Raw genomic sequence first — 13082 nt, 5'->3', positions numbered from 1 at the left:
TGTCTGCATGTGATCTGCTGTGGCTGAGCTGGGATCAGTTGGCGACACAGTGACTGTGGCAGCGGGATGGCTTGGGGTTGCTGTGTAACAGACTGCAATAATGCCTCGGATATTGAGGGATTACCTTTTATATATATATATATGGAATGGTAATTACACAGTACTATGAGAGTTGATTGCATCGCACAAGGGATCAGAGAAGTTGGTGCAAACGAATGCAGTGTTCATGGGAGTGGGAGCCTTAGCCATGATTTTTTCTTCCACAATCTTGCAAGGTTCCGACCCTGGGCAAAAGATCAGCGGCTGGCTTGGACAGGAAGAAGAGGGTTTGATCCACTCGGGGACTCAACCATCCTACATATCTTCTTTTGTCATAATAAATTAGTAAAATAAACTAATGATTTCGCCTCAGTACTCTCAAACTCATCACTCAACACTTTGCATTTTTATTTTATACTATTTCTCTATTTTTGTTTTTGGATTTTGGATTTTGGATTTTTTTCTCTAATTTTGTAAAGAAATTACACATTAACTCTGATGAAACGTGTAATGCAATACACTAATTTCGATTTAGTGTAATTATCCATGTGAAACATTAATATAGTTCAATTGTATATATAAAATTTTGATTTAATTGTATAGATTTTAAAGATTAAATGTATTCATTTAATTTAATGTTGTATAAATATAATTATTTATGTATGCAATGTGTAAAAACAAAGTGACAAAATGTTGTTATAACGTTAATGGGTTTAGTGATTTGTAAAAACATAAATCAAATTAAAACTTTATGTATACAATTATACCCAATCAAAGTTCATAAAACACATCTCTTTAAGGTCCAAGGGATAATTTGAATTTGAATCAATAGTTTTATCTGTACATTTTACTTGTATCAAATTTATCTTTAAACTTATTTAATAGCATCAATCACTCTTTGAATAACGTTGATTGTTACGGTTACTCTTATCTTAACATTTTTCAAATTTATTCATTATTTTAAGAAAAGAATCACTCATTTCACTGTATATTGATTCTAGAAACGTTCATTAGTACTTAAGTGATTGATTTCTCTATTGCTCTTCTCACTTTTTATCTTAAAATTTGTTCTCAATTATCTTTATAAAATCCTTGAGCAATTGTGGGGGAATGTTAAATGCAAAGAGAGAATCTCATAACCAAGAAAAAAAAGGGTTTGGCAGTAGTTTACATACTATCCTTTTCTCCATTATTTGTTGATCATTGGTGGATATGTTCTTAGCACGCGCACGTTGCATTGTCGTCGCCCATTCAACCAATTTATAGTTTGTGATAATTACGTGTCTTTGATGCGTATAACACGTATATAATCTTTTTTTTTAATCAAGGTGTTTTACCAAAATTTTCAAACTCAAATGGAATAATTTCTCTCATATTTATATATTACTTTTAGTTTTAACGTTTTAGTGATTTAAGAGTTTGTTATCAAAATTATTAGAGCGTTTTGTTGATTGTTGATTTCCAGTCATTGTCTGAGTTGTTTTTGTAATTTTGCAGTGATTATTTTATCTATGTTAACAGTTAATTTAGAGCAAAATTAAGGTGATTTTCTAGAATATTTTCCTCCGAGTTCTTCCCTCGTGACCTAGAACATAGGATGTCTCTAGGGTCGTATAGTATCAGAGCCAACGTCCTACTAATCTACTCCTCCGTAGTATTTGAGACGTCTTTGGGATCACATAATATCAGAGTCTATGCCCAACTAGCATTTTAAGTGCCTTGACACTGACTTTGATATATTCGGATATTTCTAGCAAATAAAACAATCATCATGTACACAACTATGCTTGGGTTCCCATAGGTCACACATATCAATCAATGCTACACAAGAGCAAACATGGTAGTTCGACCACTCGCTATCATAACTCAACATAACCAGGGGAAGTCATCCCCTCACTCGCTTTTTATCTCGCTTCTTCCTTCTTTAGAACGTTATCGACATACACAAGTAACTCGGGTGACTTGGTTGTTTCCCAAGCGTCACACAAGAACAGGTCTTATGGAATCTTACTACATAAGATTCTTAAGCTTTTGTTGTATTCATTAGATGTTCTCACTTGTAAGTTCATTTGATCTTCACTCGCTTCCATCTAGCTCATTCCTTCTTTAGAATGTTATCAGTGTACACGAGTAAATCGGGTGACCTAACTGTTTCCCGGGCGTCACACAAGTGCAAGTCTTATGGAATCTTACTACATAAAATTTTTAAGTTTTTATTGTATTCATTAGATGTTCTTACTTGTGGGTTTATTGGAGAAGTTCTAGTGGTCCTAGACCCCCTTCTCAAGTCCTTAAGCTAAAGTTGGGTTTCTAGCCTAATTCAATACAATGGTATCTATACTATGTCTTTTAATATTGATACCCACCATTCAATATTGATATCTGTCACAACGGTCCTTTGGGTGGTCCTAGATTCGTGCTTCAACTTGGGATATGTGATAAAGTCGTCACCGTTCTCTTTCGAATTATGTGGATTAGGCACCTTGAACTTATCATTTATCATATCTGCATCTTACTAGTAGTTTGTCAGATTCGAGAGTCGTTTACAATCGATGAAGGATGAACACCCTCAAATTACCCTTTCGATGCTATTCAATTACTCAATTGTCTTAATTGAAAAAATTGAAATTTAAATAAAAATTTAAGAAAAAAATCTGTCAAAACATCTCTCGCAATCAGAGACAGATCTATTAGGGTGTGTTTGGTTCACGTAATGTAAGATTACCAGGGAATAGGATTACTGGGAATGTTGTATTTTGTATTTGGTTGGTTTAGCAGGAATGTAAGATTACCGTATTTTGTTAAAGGAATAAAAGATTATTGGAATGTATATTTGACCAAATTGTCCTTATTAAATATTTGTTTTTTTAACAAGTTGAAAAATATTTATATATTTTCTTTTAAAAAATTAAATTCATAAAATTTATATATATATTTTTTACAAAATTGAAAATATAAAAAGCATTAATGAAAGGGTAAAATTTTATTTTAACCCATGAACTTCATATAAAATTTTAATTATAGACTTTTTTTGTAAATCTAAAATAGTTTAAGGATAAATTTGTAATTTAACCATGTAATTTAACTTTCGTAGAATTTTTATTATTCAATGATAGAAGAAGAATATTTTTGAAGAAATTTTTTTTTAAATGCATTTTAGTCCAAAACGCTGGTAATCCAATAATATCTAAGGAAATGGAGGTAATGACATTTCCGGTAATATACCCCAACCAATATACTATTGGTAATAAAACATTACCGGGAATGAGATTTCCGACCAACCAAACATGGGAATGTGGATTTCATTCTCATGGGAATCCCACATTCTTTAAATCAAACAACCCTTAAGTATAGAGGAGGGCTGTGACCGGTGACCCCCAGTTTGACAAACTTTTTTTTACATTTAGTTTATATATAAAATTTAAAGATTTATGATATAATTATAAAATTGTTCTTCTTACTTTTTAAAAAGTCATACTTTATTTCTCCCAAATTAAAATCTTGGATTTGTCACTATCGATAATAATCCATGTATACTTCGTGTAATTTATATTGATATTTTTATAATTTTAATTTATTGATTAATATGTCATATAAAATAAATGGTGTCATATATAAATTATAACGAGAGTTGTCACTTCAAAGTCATAAACAATCTATATTTTTTGTATAAATAAACAATCTATATTTAGTTACTACTATTTTTGGTTAAAAAATAAATTAATTTATTGTAAACGATTAGTAATTAAATTTGATTGAAAAAATAACAATAATTTTGCAGAAGTCAGAAGTAGGAGCAAGAAATCAAAATTGGCGAGTATTTTGATTGAAACGGCATCGCCGAAAAAGGAAGAGAATCCCCACATATGTCAATGTTTTTTTTTTTATTGGTCTCGTCAAACATGGCACTCTTCGGCAAATCAAATTATTAATACATGAAACCAGGAGAAGCAAGAGGAGTCGATCAGCACAGCTGGAAAAAGAAGAAAGATGGGATTCATAGGTAAAGTGGTGGATGTGATTCTGTTGCTAACATTCTTGTCCATGTCGCTGGTTCCACCGTTGTTGGACGCCCAAGCTCTTTTGCCGGAGTCTGTCGTGCCGGACGTCCTAGTTCGTCTGTACAAATGGTACACGGTGGAGCACCAAGATTATTTGCTGCTGGAGCAGCCTGCTTTTTTCATGGCACTCATGAAGCTCGAGCTTGTTTTCACTTGGCCGCTCGCTGTCATCAACCTTTATGGGTTGTTGAACTCCAAGCCTTGGTTCAAGTCCACCTGCCTCATCTTCGGTTCCGCTCTTCTTACCTCCACGGTAAATTAATCTCTAACTCTTTGGATCCTTTGGTTTTTTTGTGGGGTATACTCCCAGTTCCAAGGCTTCGTCTTGATTAATCCGGACTGATCTGCGTCGCACATTTAATTTTGGTGAGGGAGTCTTTTGGTAGGGATTTTTTGTATACACAATAGCTCAAACTTAAAATTTTGCTTAACTGATATCAAGCTGCTCACCACTTGAACCAACCCTTGTCGATGGATGCTTTGGTTTTTAAAACCTCAATTCTACTAATTACAATTTGTTCCACTCTGCTGAAATTCTCAGACGGCTATGGTGGGAGACATGCTTGGATCCCAGAAGCCTATGGCCGATAAACTAGCCATGATGTACTCGCCTTTCATCGCACTCGGGTTCCTCGCCGTGTTGCGAGGGCTGCTTTTGCCGTCGACCAAGGCCTCCTTTGCCAACGGACTGACGTCGGCTTTGAAAAAGAGAGTTTGAGGACAAGAGCAGACCAAGGCGTATCGGACAGTCGACCCCTGATATATGTTAAATATTTTCTTAATAATTTTCATTAAACTATCTATTTTCGTCTCCTTAATATAAAATCAGTGTCCGTCTCATTATGAGATTGAATCGACGTAGAAAAGATGGTCATCTTCTTGGGTGAAACAATAGCGTGGGAGCTGGGATTTTACTCTGTTTATGTCTATGTAGACAAGGCAAGCTCAATAAGGATTGAAATTTCCAAGTACAAAATTTACATATGTATCATCAATCTATTGATATCTGTAAGCGTTCCTTTGTCATGTTGACAATGTTTTACCTTCTGTATCAAATTTAAAATAATAAGGTTTACTTGAGAGAATGCACTGTCTTTTTTTTTCATTTCTCTTTTCTAAATTATAATTGTGAAATAATTTCTTTTAATAAATCTAGGATCAATCCAATTTACACGATAAAATTAATTGAACTTGAAATACTAAAGTCAAATAATTTTTCTAAGAAAAAACTTCCACAAATCTTATATGTTTTCATTGAAAATAATTTCGATTAATATTTTAGCAATTAAATTATTAAATATTGTTTGTATTAATTCAATATGGATTAATATACGGTATCATCTCAATAAATTATTCATTATCATAATAAATGAATAATCTCAACCATTAAATAATGAACGCTCAATCATCATGTTACTGCCGCTAGTGGTCGAACTCGTGATCTATAAAAACAACAACAATTTCTTAAACCACTGAGGTAAGTTGGTTCGTGCAAATGAATATAGATTTTAAATTTAAATATTTACAATTTATTCAATACAAACTCTAAAAAATTAATTATTTTAATTACTTTTTACTGTTAACATCTCCCTCTCGACTACTGACTGATTAAGCTACCGAGACCAAGAAATTATTTTTATTGAAAGGTTCACCAAATAAAGAAAAAAAAATACGTACCCCAAATTTGAAAACCATTTAAAAAACAAATAAATTCAATATTCGTTTCGTAAATTTTGGCGGATTTTTCCTGATTAATTTTAGTCATAATCGATCATTCAGTCTTCACCAACTACTAATCAAATTATCAAATATTAACGGGTAAACTATAAATCTTAGAACTCAACTTTTATCATATTTATATTTTAGTCACTAAACTTGAAAAGTTTTAATTTGACATCCAACTTTAATCTCGTTACTATTATGGGCACTAATCTTATTCATAAATTGTGTGTTTACGTTTGAAAATGTTGAAAGAGAGAATAGACAAACACAAGGTCTACAAGTTTTCTATATTTTAGAATAGGGAATATTGAAATCATTCATTTAATATAAACTTGTGAGGTTATTAAAGGTACTTATGCAGATTTTTACTTGGATAATCAAACAAGCACAATTAACTTAATATATCGTGGGACAAAACAATGAGATATATCAATGTTTTTGGTCGTTGGAAATGTCAACAAATAATGAAGCGATGAACCAAAAACAAGTACTTAATATTTAGAGAGTTGTATTTATGTCGAAAACAACATAAATATCATGTTCCATTAATTTTATTTTCATGTTTTTGCAGGAAAACAATTGTATATATCTGAATCCATCTTTGCATTTATGTGTTGGAAACATTATCATTGTGCAATAATTATTATGATACTAACATATCAAAGATGGGTGCTTTAAGAATCTTCGTAGAGGAATTTAACCGTCTTTTAGTGATTAAAAACCTAATATTTGTTCAAAGAAAATTAATTATTAATGCGCATATCTTACGAATATAGTTATTCAAATCTGAAATCTATCAAGAGAATAACATTTTATCAGTTAATTCAGATGACAAATCTATATAAGGCGTTGAAATATAGATAGAAAGGAAACAAAGAGAGTAGGGATAATTTAGAAGCAAATATCCATTGAAAAAGGATCGGCTAAAAGAAAAGGAATTGTCTGCTAGAAAATTACAAGACACAAAGGAATAAAGGGGAACTACAATCCTTGTTTACTTGTAATTAAAACACGTAAAAGTCTTGCACTCATTTACGAAAATAATATATTTTTTTCTTGGGGAAGTCAATTCCCGAACCTCTAACTCTTGAACACTTGATGAATTTTGCTTAGGTCAGCTTAATTTTCTAGGCAACCAAACAAAACGTTCTGCAAGGTGCGCTCTTGACTTCTCCCCCATCTTCTATAGTTCCAAAATTCTTCTTAAATTTAAGTACATTCCCCCTTTTTCCTTCTGTTACTCAACTGCATCAAAAAGAAAAGAGAAGAAAGACAAAATCAAATAATATTAGATATCTCGAATTTTCGCATTGAATATGGACAGTGAACTGGTCGTACTTTTGAGTTAACATACCTTGCTATCTAAATTATAAAGCTTGAGCTAGTTCATGCATTCTCGCATGGAAGAGAAGCCTTTATCCTTTCGACGGTGCAAGCGATCAAGTTGTTAACTGTTGCAACAGATCCGAGAGAGAGTTTTGCCGTAGGTACCGAGTCCACCAAAATCTGAAATGCAACAGTTAGAAGAGATCCACCGGAGCCACTAACGGCATCCGTCATGCCAGAGGTTCCATCGGGGAGGATAGCGAAACCGGATGGAAGAAGAGCAACATAGTCTGGGTCGCCACCGTTTAAAACCACATTCATTGCGACAATGTCGACCGGAGCATAGATTACAAACGAAGCTGTTGCATCAGTGCAACTCTCTTGTAGAATCAGCATGTTGGTTTGGCTTGAATTTGCACTCTGCATTTAATTATTCCATACATTTTGAAGATTAATGTATAATATTCCGAGTTAAAATACCTAAATTACCGATAAATTTAATCGAGAAATCGACGTACATTGACTCGAAGTAGTGAAACACAATTGCCTGTATCTCTGCCGTTAGCAATGTGCGCCATTTCTTGGACAACTCCACCATTAGAAAGAATATCCCACTGCATCCAGGAGAGACCACAACATGTAATATATACAAAATCATATATAAAGCTCTTTTAAAAGCATTGTAGTACCTCATTTCTAGAATTCTCATCTCTGAGGAAATCGAATACCCTCTTCGGCGGAACAGGAAGCCAGAAGGAAGTTGCAGCACTCAGCACAATCCCGGGAGGTCTGCCGGGATCATCAACACTCTTTCGGGTCATTACCCTTACATCATCGGCCCCGGTTCCCGATAAAGTGGTCCATGTGTGAGCGGTTGAGGCACTCACTCCAGCACAGAAACTGATCACCATACGCTCAGCTAGCTTCAGCATGCTCTTCCTCCCATCTTGATTTGTTATCACTAACCAAATATCATACCATTAAGAACTAGCACTCAATATTTATACTTATTCATAGAGATTTTAAATATTTGGTTGTAGAATTATATGATTAGCGTTACCCCCAGCATCAACAGTTGGAATGTTAGTAGCCATGAAACTTGCGAGCCTCTCGCATTGTCGCTCCAATGTAGCAATCCAACGTCGGGCTCCGAAAGCATGGCCGGAACTTACGAGCTGCTTGTACAGATTGTGGACACCTCTATCGTCGACTTCGACATGTTCGATCCACGTAACCTTTGAGTACCCGTTGGGCATTTCTTGAATCAAGCATCCAGATGGTCTTCGTCGGCATCTCACCGTCGGATTAGGGCGTAAATGATCCAATGAAACATCAACCACAGCCCATGTTCCTTCTGCATGTTGTTTGCAGTATCTTACGTAATAAATCTCACGAGTTGGAACAAGTGGTGAAGGAACTTGGAATTCAGCTGTCATCTGTGAAATTAAACATCATAGAAATTTAAATGAAAAAAAAATGGAGTAAATTAGCAAATTGGGAAAGTTAATATTGAATACTTACCACTTGAAGAGCTCCATTATAATTCCCTGCAATCCCTGTTGATAGAACATCCAAAGTGGAAGCCTTTGAAACTATGGCAGCAAACACAGTTTGCCACTGGTGCTGAATTCCAATTCGAAAACCCATAAATTAGTTCTAAAAAAAGAGCTAACACTCCCTTTTAATGGCGTATTATCATAAAGATCTTACCACATCCATGAGAATCTCGACGAGGCTAATGTGATTCATGATTACAACGCAAGTTTCTTTCGAAGCTTCACACTTGAAGCTGGTAGGCTTCGGTCCCATTCCCCTAGGAAAAGTTCTATTATACTCTTCTTCATTAAGCACAGAGGTTGAGCCATCAAGACTAGCCATCCATAAGGGCTCACCCATTTGAGCCATTCTAACGAGTTCCTCCATAGCTGCAACCGTGAGCTCGATAATCATCGGCTTATCGGCCTCGGCCGGTGCATTTATCGACCGAAGAAGTTCCCCGCCACTGTACATCTCCCCGGAGCCGGCTTGTGAACTGAATTCGAGTAGTCGAGGAGGAGTCATGGGAGAAGAAAGAAGAGGATAGCTCACCACTGGTTTCCCAACGTACTTTGCAGCTATTGCTGATATACGATCAATCTACAATGGTACTCAAGAACCATTACCATTACGAATACATACAAACACACACAAACACATATTTATACACCAATAACTTGATAGTACCTCTTCTCTTAATCGAGCATTTTCAAGTCGGAGATGATGTTCATCAAAGGACATTTGTCCTACTGCAGTAGGACCTCCACAATTAGGGCATGAAGCTGTGCTAAGAGCTTCCCTATATCTCATATTATCAGCCCTAAGCTTTTCGTTCTCAGCTCGAAGCTGAGAGTTCTCTTGGCGTTCATGCTGGGTCTGTAGAAGATGAAACACAGACGTTTAAACACAATAAATGAGCTAAGCTAGGTCGGTTAGAAGATTAAAGAAAAACCTTCATCTGGGTGCGTTTGTTTTGGAACCAAAACTTCACTTGCAAAGGCTCTAACCCTAACACACGCCCAAGTTCCTTCCTTTGCTTGTCATCTGGGTGAGGGCACTCAATGAAAAACCTAAAACCCAATGAACACAAATTTACCAAACAATAAGCTTCTTTATTGAATTAAAATGTTGAAATCAAATGGGGTTTTTTTTTAAGCTTACGCCTCCATTTCTTGAATCTGGTGCTGGGTATGTCGATGGTAACGCTTCTTTTTGTTGGGTCTAGGATCTTGATCGTCGTCCCCATAGATACCTTCATGATTCTCGCTGCCGGATTTGATCGTACTGTCGAATTCTTCGTCTCTCAATCGGGCAATTTCACTTTCCGAAGTGTTTTGGGTCATCTCAAAAGGGTGAAGTTGACCTTCCATCATGTTGTTGTTAGGCTGCTGGAACATTATATCTACAGATCTTTAAGATTCCAAAGCTTATGGTTTTAATGGAAAATTTGTTTTCCACTACGCCAAAATGAACAAGCAAACCCCATGAAAACCATTTGAGTGTTGGGATTTATAGTAGTTTGACTAAATAATACACGTTTCTCAAATATCGAGAAGGATTTTGCTTCGAAGAGTCAAATAAGACCCTAACAAAGACCAAAATTACTTTACAAAACGCATTTACTCGAGTTCCAAACACTGTATAAGGAGAGAGAGATCTGTTGTTTTAGCTTTAGAGTATTTGAAGAAATGGAAATTTGAGAAAAGACCCATTAATCTATGAAGGTCAAAGAGTGTGAAAAAATTGGTAAAAATCTGGGTAACAAATTGATCATAAAAATCAAAACAAGATTATAAAACTCAATTTCTAACCTGACCAAGGGTAAGTGCTGAGATTGATCCAAAACCAACAACATTCCCGTTCCCACTGATCATCGACGGAAGGTTTCTCGCCGGAATCATTACTCCGACCGGCATATTTCAGAAGCTCAAAAGCCCCAAACGATATCTATTCATATATATATATATATATATATATATATAGAGAGAGAGAGAGAGAGAGAGAGAGAGATAGCTTTTTCGTCTTCTTCGATAATTTGATTTGACTCTTCCGATTCTCTAAATGTGAGAGAACGAAAGTTGACCCGGGTTTCTCTTTTAGCTTTATTTACCCTTGAACAACATCTGATTCTTGAGTGCTAATATCTATATAACTAAGTTTAAACTCAAGTTTCGATCTTGCAGGTTACCTTATTGACCTACCAGAGAACCCTAAAAAGCTCCCCCCAGAAACAAGACAAGGGATTTGGGATCTGTTCTAGAAAGGAGTCGATTGCCTGTAAACAACTAAAGGGTGCTCAGAAAGAGGTATAGAACGAGCTGTTTCGGACTCGAGCTTTAATGGCGTAAGAAGTAGGTGCTTAGGACAAGCAAGAAAGTGACAGATATCAAGAAGAAGAAGATGGAGAAACAAAGAAGAAGAAGAAGAGGGTTATTATTGCAGAGCGTATTGCGAGGGTGCAATTGCATTTAATGGGTGGGGGAGGTAAGCTGTAAATGCTATTGTGTGTGTGAGAGAGAGAGAGAGAGAGAGAGAGAGAATTTGGTCTTCAAAGCTTTAATATTTTTTTCTCTTAGAGAAGAGATTTATTGTTTGGTGCAACGAATAACGGCTACCAAACTTCATTATTTTTTCATCTCCCCTTACCTTCAATTTCTATTACTCTTCTCACCTTGCTGATTTAGGGTTAGTTTACTTGAGGTTGTGATTGTTAACATTTAGTAAATCAATGTCTTTAAGTGCAATTATTCCTAGTTTAGAGGTCAATCTATGATTATAGATAGTTTAGGCTTGAAAGTTGTAGGTAGTTTAGGTATTTTTGGTGAGGGATCGAGATATAAATATTAAATTTTGCAAGGACTAAAAGTAAAAATGTATCAAAATGGATATAATTGAATTATTGTTTTTAAAAGTGATCAAAATGTAAAAATTTCAATCAACCAACGACTAAAAAAGTTTAAATCCATCTTTTATTTTTTAAAATAATTAAAGATACAATTCTCCCATTTAATCAAGGGACTCAAGTCCAAACCCTAACTTCGTCACTGTTGAAATAGATTGAAGTGGTTATGAATTTGAAATCGAAACTTAATGATCTAATTGAACTAAACTTAAAAATATAAAAAAAAATTACGGTAAAGTACATAAATGATCCCTCGACTATATGATACTACTTTATTAAGTTCGCCGACCATTAAAAGTTATAAAAAAGTCCTTCGACTATAGAATGTTGATTTATTAAGTCCTTCAACTATTAAAGTTACAAAATAGTCCTCCAACTATTCATTATATTTCAAACTCGTCATTTTCTGTTAAAACATTGGTGGTCGTCTAAGCTCGACGTTAATATGACCACTGAGATATGATAGTCGTTTGAGATTCTGGGATCAAATTTTATCATATCACAGTAGTATGTTAACTTTCAGCTGAGAATACCGTTAATTTCTAATAGAAAAGAACATATTTGAAACGTAATAAATAGTCGGGTGACCATTTTGTAACTTTTAATAGTCGAGGGACTCAACAAAGCAATATTGTATAGTCAAAGGACCGTATTGTAACTTTAATAGTCGAGAGACTTAATAAAACAATACCCTATAGTCAGAGGACCATTTGTGTACTTAACCCAAAAATTTATATAACATAACTCGACACATTCTTTTTATCGAAATGCTTCTTTCAATAAATAAACTAAAAATGGATTATGATTGAGGCCTAGGTAAGCTTAATTTATGTCTTGAATATATCACATGCACGTGAGAATTATTGCCTTTAATACTAATGTATTTTGAATATCACATCCTTAATGGTGAATTCATTTGATTTTAGATAAATAATTGATTGAGTTTAGGTCGACAGATATATTATTGAAATATTATATAAAAATACGTAAAATTAAATATGTTTAGATATTCAATATCATATGATTTATGTGTGGGAAGGGATTTAAATAATAGAAAACTTTGTAGAAAGACTTATATTACAAAGAATCTAATGAACACATCAAGTGATCTCAGTGGTTAAAGAGAATTTTGTTCTCTTTAAAGATCTTAAATTCGAATAGTTGTATTTGTAGGATGTGTATACATTATTAACTGTTAAAAAATTTAGCTGATGTTATATTGTAATCATTTCATATTATAATTTTTTTTATTAATTATAATTTCTTTTAAATTATTTTCACTGAATTTAATGAAATACTTTATTAGATAAAAAGATTTTTTTCTAGCTAGATCATAATTAGACAAGGATTATTATATGTAGATAAGTAGTAGAATTTTTTAATTTCCCAAAAATTAAAATATAATCATTTTTTTAAAATATCAATTAATGATACATAATAATTCTCAATATCATTTTATTAAAAATTAAATAAATATTATTGAATAATGGATGTGC

General features: G+C 34.0%; 2 protein-coding genes across 3 annotated transcripts; one reads left to right on the top strand and one right to left on the bottom strand.

Moving 5' to 3' along the window:
• The first annotated feature begins 4010 nt into the window (after positions 1-4010).
• On the top strand, positions 4011-5077 carry LOC120121973 (sigma intracellular receptor 2-like). The gene is made up of 3 exons (XM_039141235.1): positions 4011-4353; positions 4642-4818; positions 4980-5077. The coding sequence occupies exons 1-2, from the start codon at positions 4030-4032 to the stop codon at positions 4816-4818; spliced, it is 501 nt and encodes a 166-aa protein (XP_038997166.1). The 5' UTR covers positions 4011-4029; the 3' UTR covers positions 4980-5077.
• Positions 5078-6793: 1716 nt separating this feature from the next.
• Positions 6794-10738, bottom strand: LOC120121972 (homeobox-leucine zipper protein HDG2-like). Of its 2 annotated transcripts, XM_039141232.1 has the most exons (12): positions 10688-10738; positions 10496-10651; positions 9846-10072; positions 9637-9754; positions 9372-9560; positions 8859-9284; positions 8670-8771; positions 8209-8584; positions 7838-8109; positions 7667-7762; positions 7173-7568; positions 6794-7067 (listed from the first exon to the last, which is right to left on the bottom strand). In XM_039141232.1, exons 2-11 carry the CDS (start codon positions 10598-10600, stop codon positions 7209-7211), a joined length of 2271 nt encoding a protein of 756 aa, XP_038997163.1. In that variant the 5' UTR covers positions 10601-10651; positions 10688-10738; the 3' UTR covers positions 6794-7067; positions 7173-7208. The 2 variants fall into 2 exon arrangements, with proteins under 2 accessions (XP_038997163.1, XP_038997164.1); XM_039141233.1 differs by lacking the exon at positions 10688-10738 and having other exon boundaries at positions 9846-10086; positions 10496-10648.
• Positions 10739-13082: the final 2344 nt, after the last annotated feature.

This window comes from Hibiscus syriacus, unplaced genomic scaffold, assembly GCF_006381635.1.
Source record: "Hibiscus syriacus cultivar Baekdansim isolate YM2019G1 unplaced genomic scaffold, ASM638163v2 tig00110384_pilon, whole genome shotgun sequence".
NCBI lineage: Eukaryota > Viridiplantae > Streptophyta > Magnoliopsida > Malvales > Malvaceae > Hibiscus > Hibiscus syriacus.
The sequence above is the reverse complement of the archived record's forward strand: the minus strand, read 5'-3'. Positions and strand labels throughout refer to the sequence as shown.

Coding starts and splice junctions, on each gene's coding strand:
- LOC120121973 (XM_039141235.1), top strand. CDS start 4,030: ATGGGATTCATAGGTAAAGTGGTGGATGTGATTCTGTTGCTAACATTC. Junction 4,354..4,641: donor CCGCTCTTCTTACCTCCACG/GTAAATTAATCT, acceptor TGAAATTCTCAG/ACGGCTATGGTGGGAGACAT.
- LOC120121972 (XM_039141232.1), bottom strand. CDS start 10,600: ATGCCGGTCGGAGTAATGATTCCGGCGAGAAACCTTCCGTCGATGATC. Junction 10,073..10,495: donor CAGCACTTACCCTTGGTCAG/GTTAGAAATTGA, acceptor ATAATGTTCCAG/CAGCCTAACAACAACATGAT. Junction 9,755..9,845: donor CAGATTCAAGAAATGGAGGC/GTAAGCTTAAAA, acceptor ATTGGGTTTTAG/GTTTTTCATTGAGTGCCCTC.